Below are 22,540 nucleotides of genomic sequence, written 5' to 3'. Positions count from 1 at the left end.
ATCTGCCTCCACCACTAACCCTGGCAGCATTCTGACCACTCTCTGTGTCAAAAAACGTGCCCCTCATATCTCCCTTGAACTTACTCCCTCTCACCTTAAGTGCATGACCCCTGGTGTTACACATTTTTACTCTGGGAAAATGATTGTGACCTTCAACCCTATCTCTGCATCTCATAATTTTGTAGGCTTCTATCAAGTGTCCCCCCAGCCTCCACCCCTCCAGAGAACATCACCTGAGTTTTTTCCAGCCTCTCCTTACAGCTCAGACCCTCTAATCCAGTGGACATCCTGATAAACTTCTTCTGCACCCTCTACAAAGCCTCCACATCTTTCCTGTAATGTGGCAACCAGAATTGAATGCAATACTCTAAGTGTGGCCTAATCAAAGTCTTTTAAAGCTGTAACATGACATCTTGATTCTTGTACTCAATTCCACAACCAGTAAAGGTAAGCATGCCACACGCCTTCTTTACCACTCTATCTATTTGACGTGGTCACTTCCAGGGAGCTTTGGATTTGAACCCAAGATCCCTTTGGACATCACTGCTGTTTAGTGAATACAACGTGGGAAATAGTGAAGTGATGTGCTTTGTTAGGAAGAATAGAGGCGTGGAGTATTCTACTAAATATGGAGAAAGTTCAGGAATCTGAAGTGCACAAGGACTTGGGAGTCCGAGTCCAGGTTTCTCTTCAGGTTACCCTGCAGGTTGAGTCAGTAGTTAGGAAGGCAGAGACAATGTTGTCATTCATCTTGACAGGACTAGAATGGAAAAGGAGGGATGTATTTCTGAGGCTTTATCAAGCGATAGTCAGACCACATTTGGAGTATTGTGTTACAATTTTGGGCCCCATATCTCAGGAAGGACGTACTGACACTGGAGCGGGTCCAGACGATATTCACGCGACTGATCGCAGGAATGAGAGGCTTAACATTTGAGGAATGTTTGAGAACTCTGGGACTATACTTGATGGAGTTTAGAAGGATGAGGAGGGATCCAACTGAAACTTACAGAATACTGAATAGCCTGGATGGATGTTGGGAAGATGTTTCCATTGGCAGGGGAGACTAGGACCCAAGGGCACACCCTGAGAGTGAGGGGAAGACACTTTACAATAGAGATAAGGAGAAACGTCTTCAGCCAGAGAGTGGTGAATCTGTGGAATTCATTGTCACAGAAGGCTGTGGAGGCCAGGGCAATGAGTACACTTAAAACAGAGTTAGATAGATTCTTGATTGTCAAGGGGATCAAATGTTACAGGGAGAAAGGGGGATAATGAGGTTGACAAACCTATCAGCCATGATTGGATGGCAGAGAATACTCAATGGACTTAATTTCTGCCCTTGTGTCTTATGGTCTTATGTCCAGGCTCCTGTCATTAACTGTGCACTTTTCCTTAACATTTGTTCTCCCAAAGTGCAGCACCTCACACTTACCTGGATTAAAGTGTATCTGTCATTTCTCTGCCCGTATCTGTGACTGACATATATCCTACTGTATCCTTTGACAACCTTCTACACGGTCCACAATTTCACTGATCATTGTATCATCTGCGAACATACGAGCCCAATCATCTACATTTTCATCCAAGTCTGTCATAAATATATCCAACAGGACAGGTCTCAGTACGGATCCCTGTGGAACACCACTAGTCACGGACCTCCAGCCAGAAAAACACCCTTCCACCACTACCCTCTGTCTTCTATGGGCAAGCCAACTCTGAATCCAGCTGGCCAGGTCAGGATGCATCCCATGCATCTTACGCTTGTGGATGAGCCTGTCATGAGGGTCCTGTCGAATGCCTCACGAAAACCATGTGGACAACATCCACTGCTCTACTCTCATCAATCATCTTCGTCACCTTCTCTAAAAATTCAATCAAGTTCGTAAGACATGATCTGCCCTGCATAAAGCCTTGCTGACTGCCCCTAATTAGGCCACGCTTTTCCAAATTCGGGTAAATCTGTCCCTAAGAATTCTGGTCAAGGACTGGTTGAGAAGAAAGTGACAGATCGCTTTCAAGAATTTCCTTGTGAGGGTAAAGCCTGTGTGTGTGTGTACGCCAGGTGGAGCAGGGAAAGAAATTAAAATTTTAAGAGATGCAAGTCAATCTTTGATGGTGAGAAATGAGGAGGTGTGTAGTTCAGAAGGAGTGTTGTGAGGTAAAGTGGTAATATGTGGAATTCATGGTGAGAGGAGCAGTGTGCCTTGATATAAAGTGAGGTTGGAGAGTCTGGTGAAATGCAGCGAAATGGTGGAAGGAGTACTGGAGAAACTCTCAGTTCCAGTAAACCAACGTATCCTTAGTAATGATATAGCTGGATCACAGGGGAGTGAAGCCTACTGTGGTTGAAAAGCCAGTGGACAAACAGACAACTGAATTTTTCCAGACTGTGTGGCAATAGGGTTACAAAGCCACAAGCTGAAGCAGCAGGATCAAATGTTTGATCAAATGGTTGAGAAAAAAAAACAAGAACAGGTGGAAGACAAAGTGGATATTTCTCGTTGAGAGAAATTAACTGAATTATCACAGAGAGATTATAACAGAAACTAAAGCAGTTGTAGCAAAAAGCATACACAGATAAAGAATCCGAGTGTGTCCCAGAATGTCACCATTTTAACAATGATGTCCCAATGAGGAGAACTGGGCAGAAGTTCATCATGTTGCATTACCTGTGGATCATAGAATGGAGGTGTTGCAGACAACCCATGTATTACCAGCTGGAGATCATTTAGGAGGAAGAAAAAGTCAAGCAAAAATAAAGATCTATTGGCCTGGACAGCACACCATGCGTTGAAGTTTGCTAAATATGTCTTACATGTTAGGTAAATGGAAATCCTTGGGCAGTGATAAAACTCGTACCCTTTATACCCATTCCTACATTTGAGCAATCTTTTACAAGGTGCTAATTGATTGGATAAGACCTTACTTAAAACAAGAAGTGGGAATCTGTATTTATTGACCATCATGGATGTATCTATGAGATTTCCAGAGGCTATTCCATTATGCACTGTCATGGCTAAAAGGGTTGTAGAAGGTTTCCTCAAGTCTTTCACTTGATATGGACTACCCACAGAAATACAATTGGATCAAGGTTCAAATTTTTGGATCAAAATTATTCAAAGAAGTTATGGATAAGTTACAAATAAAACCGTTCAAATCCACTGAGTACCATCTAGAATCAGAGGGAGCATGAGAACTGTGGCAGCAATGTAAAAGACCGTGTTGAGGGATCCAAGTCAAACTAACCCAGAGATTTGGAAGAAAGGAATTCCATCTGCACATTTTGCAATTAGGTATGTACCTAATAAATTAACTAAATTCAATCAATATCAATTAGGTTTTGGGTATGAGGTGAGTGCACCACTGAAATTAATTAAAGAGAAATAGGTAATTTGTGAATTTCAGATAAAAACTAAAATCACCTGTAAGTGTTATTACATATACGGGAGGATAGGGGGGAATAAGTTGGGAACTACTAATCTGATCTTGCATGATGTAGGTAGAGGAAATGCTATTCCCATTAAGCATATCCTATAGACTTCACCATCCAAAGTTGGGACAGTTTCAAAAAGAGATTAAACACATGTTCAGAGCCAATTAAACCAAACTGAATTGCAGTGAATGACGCTCGCATATGGTAATGATGTCAAAACCATATGCTATCCAATGATTATGTGTGGACCATCACAAAGTCAATGTAGTCCCAAAATCTGATTGATATCCTATGACATGTTTGGAGGACTGTATTGAGAAGGTGGGGAAAGCAGTTTACATTTTTACTTTGGGCTTTCTCTGAGGATATTGGCAGGTACTTTACCCAAAAGAGTGAAGTAAATTTCGGTCTTGACTCCGAATGGGCTGTTCCAGTTTAAAGTCATGCCATTTGATATGAAAAATGTACCAGCCACCTTTCAAAGCCCAAGTCCCATTCCTGGGTCTTGGTATTTGATGTTGGTAGATGGTTCCATGGGATGTGAAGACAAAAGTTATTGGGGAGGTTGCTATACCATCAATGGAGAGGGAAACACTGCAATTCCTGGGACTGAGTGGTTTCTTCAGAAAGTCTTGCTGAGCTTTAGCAGTGTGTGTGCTGCACCGACTGACATTTTGAAGAAATGCAGAAACTTGCACTGGATGGATGAATGTGAGAAGGCATTTGATAATCTGAAAGCTGTGTTAATCACTGCCCCAGTATTAGCCACAACTTAATTACACAAAGCCATTCAAGGTGGCTAGTGATGTAATTGATCTGGGTATTGGTGCTGGACACTTGTAAGAAGATGATGAGAAGATACAAAGACCTATTGAGTATTTTTCCATAATATCAAAAATTATCAACTGAAATATTCCACAATTGAGAAACAGATCTTGAGCATGGTGTTGGCATTGCAACATTTCCAACACTCATTGCCAGGAATGTGTTGGAGACATATTGTGCATACCGATCATAAACCTGTAGGGTTTCTGGAAAAAATTAAGGACAAGAAGTCCAGACAGTTTTGATGAATCATATTTTTTCAGCCATTCAATTTGAAAAACAGATATGTAACATGACAAGAGAATGTAATTACTGATGTGTTGTCATGACTTTGATGAAGGAAGATGGAGGTGCTCGGTGGTGGGACAAAACAGACTGAAATGGACTGTGGTAGTGAAAGTTTGCATGCTTAGAGACAATGTAATGTATATTTGCTGCAGGGTGTTAATAGTGAAAGGCTAAAGATTTTTAAAACTTAGGTAATCTTTGTAAATTAATGATTTTCTTTAAGGGGGAGGGAAGTGTGACATGCTATGGCTTTAAGAGGTATATTTGGTCCTGGTTTTTTTATGAAGAAATGTTGAGACAGAGATCCTGAACAATCTGCTCCAAAGCCAATAGAGTAAACAGCTTGTAAGGGATTCATGGTATTTTAAAAGTTGGAACAACAGAAGCAGCCTGAATGGGTGGGATTAAGCTCCCAAAGAACCAGGACTTTTAGTTTTACCTTTCTGCAGTTGCTGGGATCTTGAAGGTAAATGTTGAAGGTCTTGTTCCTCTCTCTGTTACAGCTAAAAACTGGGGCTCTCTTCCTGTTGCGAGAATTGCATGGGAGACAATCTGTTTTACTGAATATGCCTTTGCCAAGGGACTGTTTATAGGGTGTTATTGTACTGCAACAATTAACTGGTATTAGTTAATAGATTAATTAATTTTGGCATTTCAGTAGAGTTACAGTTAAGCTAATTCTTTTTATTTTTTATTTTTACTGCAGTTTAAGTGTAGTGTAAAAATAAAGTGTGTTTTGCTTAACTCGTTTGACCAATCAAATTGCATCTGGCATGAACCACCACACACTTCCCTTTAAGAAAAAAAAATTGTTAGGATCTAGACTATCTTCTTAATATATTTTGCGGAAGTTTAGTCTGGTCCATAATAGAAAAAGATACTCATAAGGAATATGATAAACAGACCATGGCAGGAAGAGATATACTGTGTATCCAAGCCTTAACCAATAGATAAGTTTGAGGTTTCCAAAATAATAAAAGTAATCTGATTACTCCAGTTGCTGGAACTAATTACAATGGTTTCATAAGCCTCCTGGGCTCAGTGAGTGTCACTCACCTGGATTCATAAATGGCTTCACTAACTGAGTGAGCTCAGAGTGTGAATAAAATCTGTTTGATGCTGGAGGACACTCAAATTCACCGCACAACATGAATCTGATGGATCTAATGTTTCTGCTCTTTGATATTGAACCCATTTTCTATCCCATCCTTGGAGTCACTGGAGTTCTGTGTGAGTTGTTGTAACTGTTGCTGGTTTGACTGCTGTGATCATGTAATTTGTTGGTGCAGTATTTGTTGCTTCCTCAGACATTTACAGTTTTATTTCAGATACTGTTGATCATTAACATCCCGTGATGTTTCTCCTTATTTTAGCTGTCGTCTCTTCACCAATTTGAACATGCAGCCAAACTGGGGTCAATCTGCTTCAATTAAATTCTGTGCATTCAATTTATTTCAGGAATTAAATCTGAGGTAAATATATTTTTACTGATTTCAAGAAACCTATTACATATCGTTCCAAGCTTCAGTCTTGGAATACAAGACAGGATGCATTGTATTTGGATGTTGTTTTGTGCATTGAAGCAAAATGGGGAGATGCACCTTCACTGCAATGGAACGTGTGCTCTCTCACACCAAAGAATTGCACTCAGGAATGGACTATGTCAGGCCTTTTACACCATCAGAACATCCTGAAGCTCCTCACACCCTGTGAAGGATCACTGTATTTTTAAATATTCTTTATGAGGATGTGACGGGTCACTGACTGGACCAGTGTTTATTGCCCATCTCTAACCATTCTTGAGAAGGTGGTGTTGAGCTGCCTTCCTGATCTGCTGAGCCTGTGCAGATTATGGAGGAATGGATTTCCAGGATTGTGACAGAGAAAGAACAGCGAATTAGATCCACGTCGGGATAGTTATGGCTTGGAGGGAAAATTGTAGGTGACACTATCATCACCCTTGGTGCTGTCTGAGGGGTCTTGGTGAGTTATTATAATCCATCTGTAGATGGTACACACTGCTGTCCCTCTGCCAATGGAGTCAGTGCAGAAGGAAGTGGATGAAGTGCCAATCACACGGGCTGCATCGTCCTGAATGGTGTTGGGATTCTTGAGTGTTGTTGGAGCTGCCCTCATTCGGCGAGTGAACGTTTGTAGCATCCCCTGATTCCGATTGCCTTGCCTTGCCATTGAGCTCAGACACAAAGGCAGAAAGCTTGTCATGGGTATCAGCATCTTCAGTCAAGACAAATGAGATAGACTTCACTCACAGAGTAAATCAAGGGCAGCCTCTGATACTAGTCCAGAGGCTTGGACATGATCAATCAGACAGTCAGGGTCTTATCCTCACAGGGGGATGAGGAGTTGAATGTCTGGCAGCCCACCATCTGCCCTGATGCTTTCTGCCTTATTGAGGGCTGTTTTCCTCCTGGAGTGAGAGAGAGGAAGGGATGAAGGGAGCTGAAATTTGGTGGGACAGCGGTGACATTTGGTGGAGGTGGGAAGGTGACCCGAGTGAGTGAGGAGGCCGTGCCAAGGGCAAATGTTGTTGGGGGTTAGGGAGAGTGAGAGTAAGTGAGGGAAGATGTTTCAGGGAACACTGTGAGTGGTAGCATTGGACCATTTCAGAAGGAGAGACAGGATCAGAGATAGAATGAGTGTGAGGTAGAGGAGAGAAGATGGTGGCAGGTTGGCAGAGTGGCAAAGGACCATCTCTCTACACTGCTAGTCAGTTCTTCATACTGCTGAGACTGCACTGACCTGGGTGGTAATCACAGACCAGGCTGGCTTGGGTTGCTGTCATGCCCACCGCTGTTGGTGGTGGTAGAGGAAGAAGGTATCTGTTGTCTGAATCACCCCATCCAGCAGGAGCTCCAGGTACCTGCCCACAAACTGGAGTACCCATTTCCCCATGTCTGCCAGGCCAGGGGCAAACCAATGGTTCTCTTTCTCAGTCACCATGCCGGTCAGTTCAGGCCTCACAGTGCTTGCCCAGGTACACTGTAGGATTTTAAAGTTGGCATCGGCACAAGTGATGTCGATCATTGTGTGGATATCCAGTGAGTGCCAACTCTTTCAGTGAACATGGATGTAATGGATAGAATTGAATGTGAGCGATGCACTTGGAGTGGAGTGGGCCATTAATAAGGTCCCTTTGGTAAGATATGAAGGGAAAAGACATGGGGCAAGAAACCCAGCAAAACACTTGATATAACTTGCACTTCCCGAAAAAAAGATATAGACTTATATTTTTGCAAAGGTAAAATTCTCATTGTCCATTGAGTAACTGAACTGTTGATCCATTTGGTCAATGTATCCACCATGTTCATTTCAGGTCAAGTGTAAAATTGTTTTTTTTTATTGTTTACACTATTTACATATTTTCAAGTAAAATTTTGCGTGACCTTTTTGATTACCTTTGCAGCTAACCTAATCGCAATTGTGATACTATCAGGAAGGAAGTGTGGTCTTTCTAAAGGTGTCAACTTGTACCTGATTGCTATGGCTGGAGCAGATCTGCTGATTGTCCTTATTCAGGTCATACTGGACTAGATGAATCACTCATATCTATGCATTGTATTCTTCTCCTACCCTCTGGTTGTAGCATCAGAGACGTCTTGGTTCCACCGCTGTAAGTAGCTCAGTCTGGCTCAAAGTCACCTTCACCTTTGACTGGATGGTGGCTATTTGTTTCCAGAAACTGAAGAGAAAATTCTGCACTGAGAGAAATGCAGCTGTCATTATCACAACTGTCAGTTTACTGAGTTTATTCATCAAAATCCCATTGAATTTTAAATATGAAACATACTATTGCAAAATAACCTATGAATACTGCTACTACCCTGCATGGATAGCTTTTGACTGGGGGGATCATATTTTAACTCTCGTGCTCCCTTTCTTCCTGATCCTGCTGCTCAATGCTGTCACCATCAGACACATCCTTCTGGCTAGTGCTTGTCCGCAGGAAGCTGAGAGGACAACAAAACGGAGATAAGCCGAATGATCCAGAAATGAAGAATCGAAGAAGATCCATCATTTTGCTCTTTGCCATATCGGGCAGTTTTATCCTGTTATGGATAACTCGTGTCATAACTCTCGCGATTCAGCGAATTACTGGGTGGTATAGTAGAGCACCAGCTGGATATTGGGTGGGAGATCGCATGGGGACAATGCTTCAGTTATCCAGCTCCTGCACCAACACATTTATTTACGCAGTCACACAGAGGGAGTTCAGAGTGGAGATGCTGAATACTGTGAAATATCCCTTCATCACCATCCAGAATTCCATTAAACGATGGGAACAAAGCTGGTCAATGTAAGCACGGTCCGGAAAGGAATATTATTGTTCATCTCCAGCTCAGCTGTTGTTGAGGCAGCACGTGCAAAGAGATTAGAAAATGAGAATCAGATTGTTCTTCAAGTTGTATAAATTATTTAACACAAGTGTGTTCTTTGGGCATCTGCTCCTGGTCAATGAAGGTCCATTAACATTTGGCCCATTAATATTTGGGGAATATAATGTAAATTTTCACTTCATTTTTAAATCATGTTTCTAGTGCAATACATGTCACGTTGTCTTATGCTGTAATTGTAGAAGAGCAATTGAATTGGAGATTGTATTTATGAATGCCATTCACATGATTTAGAAGGGATAATAATAACAGAGCCATCACCTACAACTGGCTCTCTGACTGGTAAGTGACGGTATCCTGCAATACACAATAGTAAAATCTTAGCTCTGATTACAGCTGTAGCTCCCCATAATTCTATTAGTTTTAAAATCGTTATGGGAAAGGATAGGCCTTGTTTCAAAGTTACAGTTCTAAATTGGTGTAAGTCAATGTTGATGGTACAAGACAGAAACTTTCAAAAGTTGATTGGTGTAGACTGTTGTCAGGTAAAGGACAATCTGGCAAGTGAGAGGCTCAAAGTTGAGATACTGAGAGTTCAGAAACAGTCTGATCGTGTTAGAGTGAAGGGTAAGGCTGGCAGCAGTAGGGAACACGGGATGAATAGGGGCATCGAGAGTCTGGTCAAGAATGAGAAGGAGGCATGTATCAGGAAGAGACAACTGGTATCAAGTCAGCCTTGAAGTGTATAAGGGGTGTAGGGGCATTCTTAAGAAGGAAATCAGGAGGACAGAAAGGGGATATGAAATAATCTTGACAGATAAGGTTAAAATTATCCAAACATTTTCTACAAGTATATTAAGGGTTAAAGAGCAAATAGTGTGGTAATGGAGCCCCTTAAGGATCAAGTACAGGAGGTGGCAGAGTCACCGAATGAATATTTTGTTTCAGTGGTTATTGTGGAGAAAGACATGGAAGCTTGAGAACTTGGGGAAATAAATATTGATGCATTGAAAACGGTTCACATTACAGAAGAGGCAGTGCTGGAGGTCTTAAAAGGTTCAAAGGTGAATAAAACTCCAGGGCTTGAACAAGAGTATCATTTTCTAAATGGGGAGAAAAGTCAAAAGTCTAAAGTGCAAAGAGACTTGGGAGCTCTAGTCCAGGATTCTCTCGGGGTAAACTTGCAGGTTGTGTCAGGAGTTAGGAATGCAAATGCAATGGTGGCATTTAATTTGAGAGGATTGAATATAAAAGCAAGGATGTACTTCTGAGATCTCTCAAGTTCTGGTCAAATCACATTTAGAATATTGTGTGCAGTTTTGGGCCCCATATCTCAGGAAGGATGTACTGGCCCTGGAGCATGTTCAGAGGAGGTTCATGAGAATGGTGCCAGGAATGAAAAGCTTAAAATATGAGGAACATTTGAGGACACTGGGTCAATACTCGATGGAGCTTAGAAGGATGATGGGGAGTCTAATTGAAACGTACAGCATACTGAATGTCCTGGACAGAGTAGATGTTGGGAAGATGTTTCCGTTGGGAGGGAAGATTCAGACCTGAGGGCACAGCCTTAGAGTCTCTCCAGCATCCTGTGTTTGTTTCAGATTTTCAGCATCTGCAGTGTTTTGCTGTTATTGAAATAAATGTCAGCTGTTATTGAATCACAAACTCACAATGTTTAAATTTATCATCATGCACTTCATGCATCTACTTCCACAAAGCCAACTGTATCGCTTGTTCGACAGTCTCGAATACGGTTTTGATTGCTGTGCCCATCTTTAGCGCAGTCAGTCCACAAAACAAGACAACAGAAAGACAGTGATGACAGGGGGAAGATGATGGACAGGAGATTGAAGTGTCTACCAGGAAGGTGAACAGAAATATATGGTTTTCATAGATATTTGGTCAACCCGTCTTGCCACGGAAGGTTAGGTTTGTACAAATAGAGTATATTCGACTTCCAGAAGTTCTCAAAAAGAAAGAAGTTGAGCAGAACCAAATTAACGTGTTGAATTGGATTGTTAGATCATAGTTACTCCAACAGCAAGTTGCCCCGGAGCCTGGAGCAGATTGAAGTCAGTCAGACAGTCACATCTGATGAAGTGGAAGTTTCAGGAGACAGTCAAGGCCAAGTCACTCCTTGTTGGAGAAACCATTTCAGAATCAGGCTCAACTGGGCCAAAGAACTCCCCCCTAATTCAGAAAGTTTGGATTCAAGAAAGGTATTATTCTCTTAGAAACAAAAATCCCATGGTTCAGTTAGATTTGTGAATAAACAAAAGACTCTGTGTGTTGAACGGAATGTTGAACATTCTGCAACTTTTTCATGAAGTGATATTTTGGAAAACTTTAAAGATCAACAAAGGATTACTAAACAGCAGTTATGAAAGAAAAGGAATGTTGAACAATTTTCATGAATTAAGGGTCAGTAGAACAGTTTGGTAATGTTTTAAAGATCAACAAAGTTGATGAAAATGTAATTATGAAAGAAAACAAACACAATATTTTAAACAAGCAAAAACATCTACAAATATAAAAAGGGAAGAGAGTAGCTAAAGTGATTGTTGGTCCCTTGGAGGGTGAGGCTGGGGAGTTAATCCTGGGGAAAACAAAAATGGCAGAGACACTAAGTTAACATTTTGCTTCACCTTCCACTGTGGAGGACACGAGAGCCATTTCAGTAGTAACAGGTAATGCAGAGGTTATAGACAGGGAGGGACTTAGAACAATCACCATCACGAGGGAAACAGTAATGAGCAAAATATTGGGATTGAAGCCAGCCAAGTCCCCAGGACTGAGTGGGATCCTCCTCGGGTCTTAAAGGAAGTGGCAGCAGAGATCGTGGATCCACTGGGTATAATTTTCCAAAACTCTCTGGATGCAGGCAAAGTTTCAGTTGGTTGGAAAATGCTACTAGAGCACTGTTATTCACAACAGGAGGTAGGCAGAAAGTAGCTAACTATAGAGCAATTAGTTTAACATGTGCAGCTGAGTAATTGTTCGACTCCATTATAAAGGAAGTAATAACAGGACATTAGGAAAGTCGAAATACAATCTATTACAGTCAGCATGGTTTTATGAAGAGTAAACTATGTTTGACTAATTTGCTGATGATCTTTGAAGATGTAACAAGCAAAGTGGAGAATGGGGATCCTGTCGGTATCTGGGCTTCCAGTAGGCAATTTGATACAGTGCCATACAAAAGGTTAACATACAAGGTAAGATCACATGGGGTTAGGGGTAATTTATTCGCTCACACAGAGGATTGGCTCACCAACAGAAAGCTGAGACTCCAGAGAAATGGGTCTTTTTCTGGTTGGCAAGATGCCCCAGGATTCAGTCCTCAGGCTCCAACTGTATACAATCTATACTAATGACTTGGATGTTGGGACAGAAAGTACTGGATCCAAATTTTCAGATGGCACTAAAATAAGTAAGAAAGTAATTTGCAAGGAAGAAATAGTTTTGGTGAATGAGCCAAAGTTTGGCAAATGATGTTTAATGTGAATAAGTGTGAAAATAATCAATTTGGTCAGAAGAATAGAAAAGGAGAAAGTGAGGTCTGCAGATGCTGGAGATCAAAGTTGAAACTTTATTGCTGGAACAGCATAGCAGGTCAGGCAGCATCCAGGGAACAGGAGATTCGACGTTTCGGGCACAGGCCAGGGCCTGTGCCCGAAACGTCAAATCTCCTGTTCCCTGGATGCTGCCTGACCTGCTGTGCTGTTCCAGCAATAAAGTTTCAACAGAAGAATAGAAAGTCAACCTATATCTAAATGGTGAGAAACTTCAGAGAGTTTCAGTGCAGAGGGATCTGGGTGTCCTTGTGCATGAATCTCAAGGAATTAATATGCGGTACAGCAGGTAATAAGGAAGGCAAATAGAATTTTGGCATTTATTGCTAAAGGTATAGAGTATCAAAGTGGGAAGTATTGCTGCAACTATACAAGACGGAGGGGATGGGGGCTCAGTGGTTAGCACTGCAGCCTCACAGAGCCATGGTCCCAGGTTTGATTAATGCCTCGGGCGACCATCTGAGTGGAATTTGCACGTTCTCCCTGTGTCTGTGCTAGTTTCCTCCGGGTGCTCCGGTTTCCTCCCACAGTCCAAAGATGTGCAGGTTCAGTGCATTAGTCAGTGGAAATGTAGGATGATAGGGTAAAGGGATAGGTCTGGTGGGATGTGGGTCAGTGTGGGCTTGTTGGGCCAAGTAGCCTGTTTCTGTAGTGTAGGTGTTCTCTTCTCTAAGACATTAGTGAGACTGTACCTGGGGTATTGCATAAGTTTTGCCTCTCTTAATTGAGGAAGGATGTGGTTGGAGGTACTTCAGAGGAGATTAACCAGATTGATTCCAAAGATAATGAGAGATTGATCAATTTAACCGACATGCTGTGGAGCTTAGAAGAATGAGAGGAGATTTAATTGCGTTAGATAAGATACTGAAGAGGATTGATGAAGCAGATATTTTGTCTTTGGGACAATCTCAAACAAGAGCGTTTGGATAAGGGATAGCAGATTTAAATTAAAGATAATGATAAGTTACTCCTCTCAAAGTATCATGAATCTGTGAAATCCACTATGGAAGGCTGGACACTGATTTAAGGAGGAGACAGACACATTTTGAATTGGTAATGGGGTGAAGGGTTATGGGGAGTGAGCAGGGAAGTGTAGTTGAGTCCGAGATGAGAGCAGCCATGATGGTATTAAATGGCGGAGCAGGCTCAAGGGGCTGCATTGTCTCCTCCTGCTCCGAGCTCTTATGTTCTTAGTGCCCTCTTGTGGCCATTTGTGGATGTACAGAAGCAAGCCAGAATGAATGGATTCAGTGGTGTATTTGAACTTCACATGTTTGTTTTGGTATAACAAAAGGATTAGTTTCACTCAACATAATCACTTTTCCACTTTCTCTTTTAAGGACGTACTCCTTCAAAATCATTTTGCATCACCTCAGTCACTCTACTAATTAGTTTGAGAATGCAAAAAACAAACATAAGCTTTTCCTTCATTTCTCATGATATTCACTTGGTGACATTTACTCCAACATTTCACTGTCACTTGTTCATTCCTTGGTATCAAGTTCATTACGATGTCTTCACTCGCATCTGGCCTTTAGTGGTAAACTCTCTCATGGTGAACACTAAATTTTCTCTCCCCCCTTCTCCTTTCCTGTCTCCCTTTCCCTCTGTGACTATATCCCCCTTTTGGGATGCAGTGTCTGTGCTTGGAGACGGCGGTCTATGTTTTAAACTGACCCTCAGTGTCAGGTCGAAGAGTGAATTCGAAGCCCGGTCTTGCCGCAGTGACCCTGGGGCTGCTGGGTTGACTTTGCCTCCGGCAAGCTCTTCATCCCCAAAATGGAGCTAATGGCTTCCTGCTTCTACCCAATGTACCAGGGGCTGATGGCTCTGACCCCACAGCAGTGTCCCCAGGAGAGCGAGGGGGGCAGACCTTAAGGATATCTCAAATTTGAGCAACCCTCAGACAATTAAGTCAGCATTAGACTTGAGGAGGTTAAGGAGGGGTGTATGCTCCATTGGACGGAGCAGAAACACCTCTGGGAGGGTTAAATGGAGACTTCCTGTTCGGACCAAGGTACCTCCAGCACTGATACCCTCCATCCCACCCTTTCCCACACAAAGTTACCACAAGGAAGCCATCTCCCTGAAGCTGGTGGTTGCTCACAACGTGATCTGGATTTGCTTCACAATCTGAAAAATGGCAGCTGGTCATGAGACCACAAGATATAGGAGCTGAATTAGGCCATTCAGCCCATCGAGTCTGTCCCACCATTGCATCATGGTCCTTACACTGGTCTGCAACTGTTACCTTCATTGTACAAATTGCTGCCTATCTCCATGGTGATGGTAGCTGGTCTGAAACCCAGTCATTGGGAAACTTAAATGGTGGCAGCACAGCAATAGGGCACTACCCCATTGCAGCACCTTCCTACTTTACCAGCCTCACAACCTCCACTCCCACTAATGTCGCGTGAGAGTGAAGTAAGGGGAGACAGTGGCTGATTCTGTGAACACTGCCTTTTTATTTGATGTGGGGAGTTGAGTGTGTGGCGCCATCTAAAGGACAGTGAGAAGCAGCTGTTAGACACAAGGTTTCTGCCCGTCTTTCACTCAGGTTTGAGCAGGACATCAGGAGCTGTCCTTCCCAATCATGTGACCATCCTTCACTGAGCATGGAATGACTGAGCCAGGAACTGTCACATTCAGGAAGTAAATCATTCAAAGGTTTGTCTTCTGCCAGCCACCTTACAGACCCAGTGGGAGGAGCTCTGTGGAAATATTATCCCAGCCCCACCCTTTTCTGTTTCTCTCTGAGCTTGCTGTTCCTTTATCACCCTCACCATCAATTACTCCCTCCTGTAACTCTGTTACCAACTCATTTTATTCTCTCTCTTTTGAACTGTTTCCTCACAATTCATCTCTATCTCTTGACTCTGATTTCACTTCCGCTGTTTCCTGTAAGGTCTCAGAACCTTCCCACACATCGCCCTCTTTCTTCCATCTCTCCTCTCTTTTGCTCAAGTTCTGTCTTCCAGTTTGTACATTCCCAATCACCTGACCCCGGGGGCTCCCCTTAAAATACTTTCATTTTGTTTTCCTCTTTTATTTTGTTGTCCGGGAGCACATTCCATCCCTTCAGTGGACGTTGGGTTAAATCTACAGCTCGGAGAAGATTGTACCTAATCAGCACTTCAGACCGAAACCTGCAGCTGTCAATGTTAGCGCCTGCAGGAAGGACTACAACAGGAAAACCATCAATTTGACTGAAAACCACAGGCCAACCATATACTTTCAAACAGGCATTTTTATTTACACACCAGATTTTTAACACCTTTTGGTCAAAATAACCTCCATTCTCTTTTACACGAGTTGCTTTCCCTCTCTCAAGTTCTCGTGGTGACCAAGGTACATTTTGTTTGTGAAACTCTATCGGACAGAGATGGGGGCAGGCTTGGGATGAGAGGGATGTAGCTCAAAAATGGGGAGATATATGGGCTTGTGGAATACAGATTAAACCATTCACCTGCAGGAGAGGGACTTGTAACTTTGAATTTAAATGGGACCTCTCTCTTGTTGTTCGAGTTAGTGCCCAGGAGAAGTCTGTACACTTTGATAACTCAGAACTATCTGTAGAGAATATGCAGCCATCATTACAACCTGGCCTGTCTTCAGGGTTTATAGTAACTCTGCTTTTGATAATGACCACCTTCCTCTCTGAGTAGTGGCTAATGTCAACCTTTCATGTAGCAATAGTCAGAGATTAAACAGGCTGAGCCTCTCTTCCTGCCCGCCTGAATGTCACCACAGTGTTTCATACCCATTACTATATTGTGCCATTAACACTGTTGGAAGACACAGTCACAGAATCATATGGCACAGAAACAGACCCTTCAGTCCAACTGATCTGTGCTGAGCAAATATCCCAAAGTGTAATGTATCATCACAGATTTTTTTCTCCTATGATCACCAATTGCAGCTGGTTTCCAGAAAAATCTAGGAACTGCTTCAACTTGGAAAAGGTTCTTATTTCACAGTTTGTCACATGAGGCAATTTTATTTTGGTATGATCAGTCTTCATACCCAATTCTACACACACACACACACACATACACTTACATTCACACACACACACATACAGACACACACACACATACAGACACACACACACACACTTACATTCCCACACACACACACACACACAGACTTACATTCCCCCACACACACACACACACACACACGCATGCACACACACACGCCTAAACCCACACACACACACCCATACAGGCTCTCCCTGACACACACACAGACACACACACACACATACAGACAGACACACAGACACAGACACACTTACATTCCCACACACACACACACACGCATGCACACACACACACCCATACAGGCTCTCCCTGACACACACATACAGACAGACACACACAGACACACACACACACAGACACACACACACATACAGGCTCTCCCTGACACACACTTACAGGCTCTCCCTGACACACACTTATAGATTGACAGACACAGACACACACAGACGCACATATACAGACAGACACACAGACACACTTACATTCACACACACACACATATGCATGCACACACACACGCCTAAACCCACACACACACACACCCATACAGGCTCTCCCTGACACACACATACAGACAGGCACACAGACACACACACACATACAGACAGACACACAGACACACACATACATACACACACATACAGACACACACACACATACTCACACACAAATACAGACAGACACACACAGACACACAGATATACACACACGCGCACACACACAGACACACACACAGACTGGGGTTAGGATTATTTTCGCTGGAGTTCAGAAGAATGAAGGGGATCTCAAAGGGATTTATAAAATTCTAACAGGACTAGACAGGGCAGATAAAGGGAGGATGGTCCTAATGGTGGCTACATCCAGAACCAGGGGTGACAGTCTGAGGATTCGGGGTGGACCGTTTAGGACAGAGATGAGGAGACATTTCTTCACCCAAAGAATGGTGGGTCTGTGGAATTCATTCCCTCAGGAAGTAGATAATGCCAAAATATTGCATCTGTTCCAGAGGCAGCTAGATATACCACTCGGGACGAATAGGATCAAAGGTTATGGAGAGAAAGCAGTATTAGGCTATTGAGTTGGACAATCAGCCATGATCGTGATGAATGGTAAAGCAGGCTCGATGGGCCAAATGGCCACCTCCTGCTCCTATCTCCTATGTTTCTATGTTTCTATGTTTACCCCTCAATAACCCTTGATTTAGCTTTTCCAAATTTCTTTGGGATTGTCGATGTGTGCAGCTGGAATCTCTTTAGTGTTTAAATCTAACACGATGCTCATGACAGACGGCTAGCTAACTGGCATGCAGTTTTCTGCTTCCCTCCCTTCTTGAATAAAATGATATTTGCTCATTTTAATATTGAGTACCATTCGCTTTCCAGTCTGATGGAACCTTCCTGAATGCAGGAATCTTGGAAAATTAACCCCAATGTATCCTCCCTCTTCAGCAACCGCTTGTAAAACCCAATGGTGATGTTCATCTGGACCCAGAGACGTGTCAGCCCATAGCTCCAACAGGTTGCTCAGAATATTATTGTAATTTTGCCAACACAAACACAGACAGAGAGTTAATGCACAAGGTTTGCTGATGGGAAGGACAAAAATATCAGAAACACAGTTCTGGCACCAGTCCAGATCACAGATATCAATGTGTTGCTTCCTTTCAAATCCTTCCTGTCTTTGTTAATGATGCAAACTGTGCCAATTCTCAGTGATCCTTTGAAGATTAAACACTTCAGTACTTTTCAAGACTCTTCTTCCTATTTCCCTTTCAACAGGGGATTGGCTGAGAGAGAAGCTCACAGGGGATTGGCCGAGAGAGGAGCTCACAGGGGATTGGCAGAGAGAGGAGCCCACAGGAGATTGGCCGAGAGAGGAGCTCACAGGGATTGGCAGAGAGAGGAGCCCACAGGAGATTGGCCGAGAGAGGAGCTCACAGGGGATTGGTAGAGGAAGGAGCACACAGGAGATTGGCCGAGAGAGGAGCTCACAGGAGATTGGCCGAGAGAGGAGGCCACAGGGGTTCGGCAGAGAGAGGAGCTCGCAGGAGATTGGCCGAGAGAGGAGCTCACAGGGGATTGGCAGAGAGAGGAGCTCCTGGATATTTAATTCTCTGTCTCTTTGCAAAGAACTGACGTCCCAGCACTGGATCATTGCAGTACTCCATCATTCACAACCTCCCAACTTAAAAAAAACACCTACTCTTTTCTCTCTGCCCATTTCAATGTATTTTGTACCTTGGCTGAATGGCATATTTTGTTTGGTAATGCCTCTGAAGTGCTTTGGGAGGTTTTATTAGGCTATAGGCAAAAAAAAAACGTTGTTGTATTAAAACTGCCTCAATCCACAGTGACAACCTACCATCGGAACCCTTAACTCCACCCTCTCCTATATTTCATTATTAATGTTCCTTATCAGGGAATCCCTGTAGTGTGGAAGGGTCCATCAAGTCTACACCAACCCTCCAAAGAGCATCTCAGCCAATCCCTGTAGCCTCTATTTCTCAAGGCTAATCCACCTAATTTACCCATCCCTCAACACTACAGGGAAATGTTGCATGGCCAACCCATATGTCTTTGGACTGTGGGAGACAACTGGAACACACAAAGGAAACTCACAAAGACACAGGATAATGTGCAAACTCCACACAGACAGTTACCCAAAGATGGAATTGAACCCAGGCCCCTGGTGTTGTGAGGCAGCAATGCTAACAACTGAGCCACCATGCTGGTCTTTGAAGTGAAGGAAAGAGCATATCTTTATTCTTTCAATTCCAGAAGGCAAAACATTATCTGGTGCAGTCTAACATTAATGCACAGTATCCCTTAATTCAGTATTGGCTCAATCTCTATGACCAGGTCTCAATCCTATATGGCCATCGTCAATACTGAGTTAGAAGAGGAGGTGGCAGATCAATAATGTCATCGATGAGTAACTCAGAGATCCAGGTTATTGCTCTGGATTCGAATCCCACCACAATATCCGGAGACATTTTAATTTAATTAATAAACTCTGGGGTAATAATGGCCATCCCTCTATAAAGTGACCATGCTACCAGATTATTGTAAAAACCCATCTGGTTCACTAACATTCTTCAGGAAGAGGAAATCCTTACCTGGACTGGTCTACACATGATTCCAGGTCCACAGCAATATGGGTGACTCTGAAATGGTTCAGCAAGCAGCTGACTTACCAGGCAACAGATCAGCAACATCCATACCCCGTGACAAAAGAGAATACGTTATTGGCCCCTGAAGAGGGGTTAATACCCAAAACATTGGCTTCTCCAACTATCGATGCTGCCTGGCTTGCTGTGTTCTTCCAGCCTCTTGTTTATCGAACAGAGTACTCCAGCCTGACCCAGGAAGCTGACTCATGTGATCTCAGTGGCTCAGACATTAGCTTTAAGACCTTCGAAGTGTTTCACTTAATAAAGGTACAGATTGAATCACAGACTGAGTAATTGAAAGAGTTGCAAAGATTGATGCATTCCCTATTTCATTATAATTGTGTTATCTATTCACTGCAGTCAGAATCCTCACTGTCCACATCACTTGCATTTTGTGAACTGAACACTAGATAGACCCACAGCCTTATTAATCACCTCTAGTGTTTGTGACAATGCTGCTCCTTTAACAAGGTTATATTGTCCTTGGTTTTCTTAGGAATGGGTTGTAAAAGGCAGAGGTTCTGATTTGACATTGTGCCTCTGATCTTCGGGTAAGCTTCATCCATGGTGGCCTTCAAGGTACTCAACGATGCAGAATTGCCGAGCAGAGACTGATAGCCTAGCTCCATAACCATGAAGACGGCCTCAACAGTGATCTTGAGTTCATGTCGTGTTACATGTGACCCCACTACACAGTTCTGTATCAGTAAACTCTTCCTTACTGTCCTGTTTGAACTATCTCCTTGATAACTTGCTATGATCTCTCCAGCTTAATTAGTTTGTACAGTTTTGGATTACCCGTTACTTTGGTTCGACTGTCAGCATGTGACTCTGATACCCAGCATGTTATTCCAGCTGTTTGGTTTGTCTCCAATACTACCTGATTTCTGATTCATCTTGATTATCTCTCTCCCTCAGTTAATCGGATTATCGATCATCCCTTCACTTGTTGTTCAGCTGTTGACACTTTACTCACACTGTCTGTCACTCTTGATCATCTGCAAAGACCTAATACTCAGCCTGTCAACGCTCCACTCACACCATTTGTATGGATCTTTTGATCTGTCTGACCATCAGTGGGTGCTGTCTGCTCTTGATATGATGAAGGGGCAGCGCTGTGAAAGTTTTATATTTCAAATAAACTTGTTGGACTTTCACCTGGTGTAGTGTGAATCTTGACCAGAGCCTCAATATCCCTATTTATCGTTGGTCCCTACTCATGAGAAAGTTCCTGTCTCATACCATCCTGCCTTACTCCAATTTAGAACTTTAAGTCTTATACAAGGCCTATCCATTTTTATAAATATTTTATAACTAATAGAATTATGGAAAATTGAAGTTTTAATCAGAGCTAAGATCATACTGTTATTGCAAGGGACTATCACTCATGAGTCATGGAGCCAATGGTAGAGCCAGTTTTCAATGACAGCTGTTATAATGGACCCTTCCGATTCATGGTAATAGCATTTAATATTACAATCTCCAATTCAATTGTAAAATTATACCATAAGACAATGTGATCTATATTGAGCGAGAAACAATATTTTACAAAATGAAGTGGAAATTGACATTATATCCATCAACTGATAATGGGCCAAACGTGAAGATCAAGATAATTATGGATCTTTACTGAGCAGGAGCAGACACCCTCAGAACACACTTGTGTTGAATGGTTTGTTAATGCTGGTTGAGGAACAATCTGATTCTCAGTTTCAAATCTCTTTGGAAGCACCGATTCAACAGCAGCTGAGCTGGAGATGAGCAATAATATTCCTTTAGAGACCGTGCTCCCATTGACCAGCTTTGTTCCTATCGTTTAATGGAATTCTGGATAATGATGAAGGGATATTTCACAGTATTCAGCATCTCCTCTCTGAACTTCCTCTGTGTGACTGCGTAAATAAACATGTTGGTGCAGGAGCTGGATAACTGAAGCATTGCTCCCATGATATCTCCCACCCAATATCCAGCTGGTGCTCCAGTGTACCATCCTGTAATTCTTTGAACTGCGAGACTTATAACACGAGTGATCCATAACAGGATAAAACTGCCCGATATGGCAAAGAGCAAAATGATGGATCTTCTTCGATTCTTCATTTCTGGATCATTCGGCTTATCCCCGTTTTGTTTTCCTCTCAGCTTCCTGCGGACTGCACTAGCCAGAAGGATGTGTCTGACGGTGACAGCATTGAGCAGCAGGATCAGGAAGAAAGGGAGCACTGGAGTTAAAATACGATCTCCCCAGTCAAAAGCTAGCCACACAAGGTAGTAGAAGTATTCATAGGTTATTTTGCAATAGTATGGTTCATATTTAAAATACAATGGTATTTTGTTTAATAAACTCAGTAAACTGACAGTTGTGATAATGACAGCTGCATTTCTCTCGGTGCAGAATTTTCTCTTCAGTTTCTGGAAACAAATAGCCACCATCCGGTCAAAGGTGAAGGTGACTGTGAGCCAGACTGAGCTACTTACAGCTGTGGAACCAATAACGTCTCTGATGTTACAACCAGGAGGGTAGGAGAAGAATACAATGCGTAGATATAAGTAATTCATCTTGTCCAGTATGACCTGAATAATGACCACCAGCAGATCTGCAACAGCCATAGCGATCAGGTACCAAGTGACACCTTTAGAAAGACCACACTTCCCTCGTGATAGTGTCAGGATTGCAATTAGGTTAGCTGTAAATGTTAAAAAAAAGGTCACACCAAACTTTACCATGAAAATGTGAGTAAATAGTGTAAGCAATAAAAAGTTACAATTGTACAACTGACATGAAATAAACAGGCTGAAGATATTGTTCAAATGGATCAATAGGTCAGTTTCTCAATTAACAATGAGAATATAAT

At 42.6% G+C, this 22,540-nt stretch overlaps 1 protein-coding gene across 1 annotated transcript; it reads right to left on the bottom strand.

Moving 5' to 3' along the window:
• Nucleotides 1-21,497: 21,497 nt before the first annotated feature.
• LOC148149032 (putative G protein-coupled receptor 139) lies at nt 21,498-22,295 on the bottom strand. Its single transcript, XM_087991748.1, has one exon. It carries the CDS (start codon nt 22,293-22,295, stop codon nt 21,498-21,500), a length of 798 nt encoding a protein of 265 aa, XP_087847874.1.
• Nucleotides 22,296-22,540: the final 245 nt, after the last annotated feature.

The sequence above is a fragment of the Chiloscyllium plagiosum genome, unplaced genomic scaffold (assembly GCF_037043375.1).
Source record: "Chiloscyllium plagiosum isolate Xiang-an unplaced genomic scaffold, Cpla_swu_hap1 HiC_scaffold_10, whole genome shotgun sequence".
Classification (NCBI taxonomy): domain Eukaryota; kingdom Metazoa; phylum Chordata; class Chondrichthyes; order Orectolobiformes; family Hemiscylliidae; genus Chiloscyllium; species Chiloscyllium plagiosum.
Note: the sequence above shows the minus strand (reverse complement) of the source record. Positions and strands in the feature narration are given on the sequence as shown.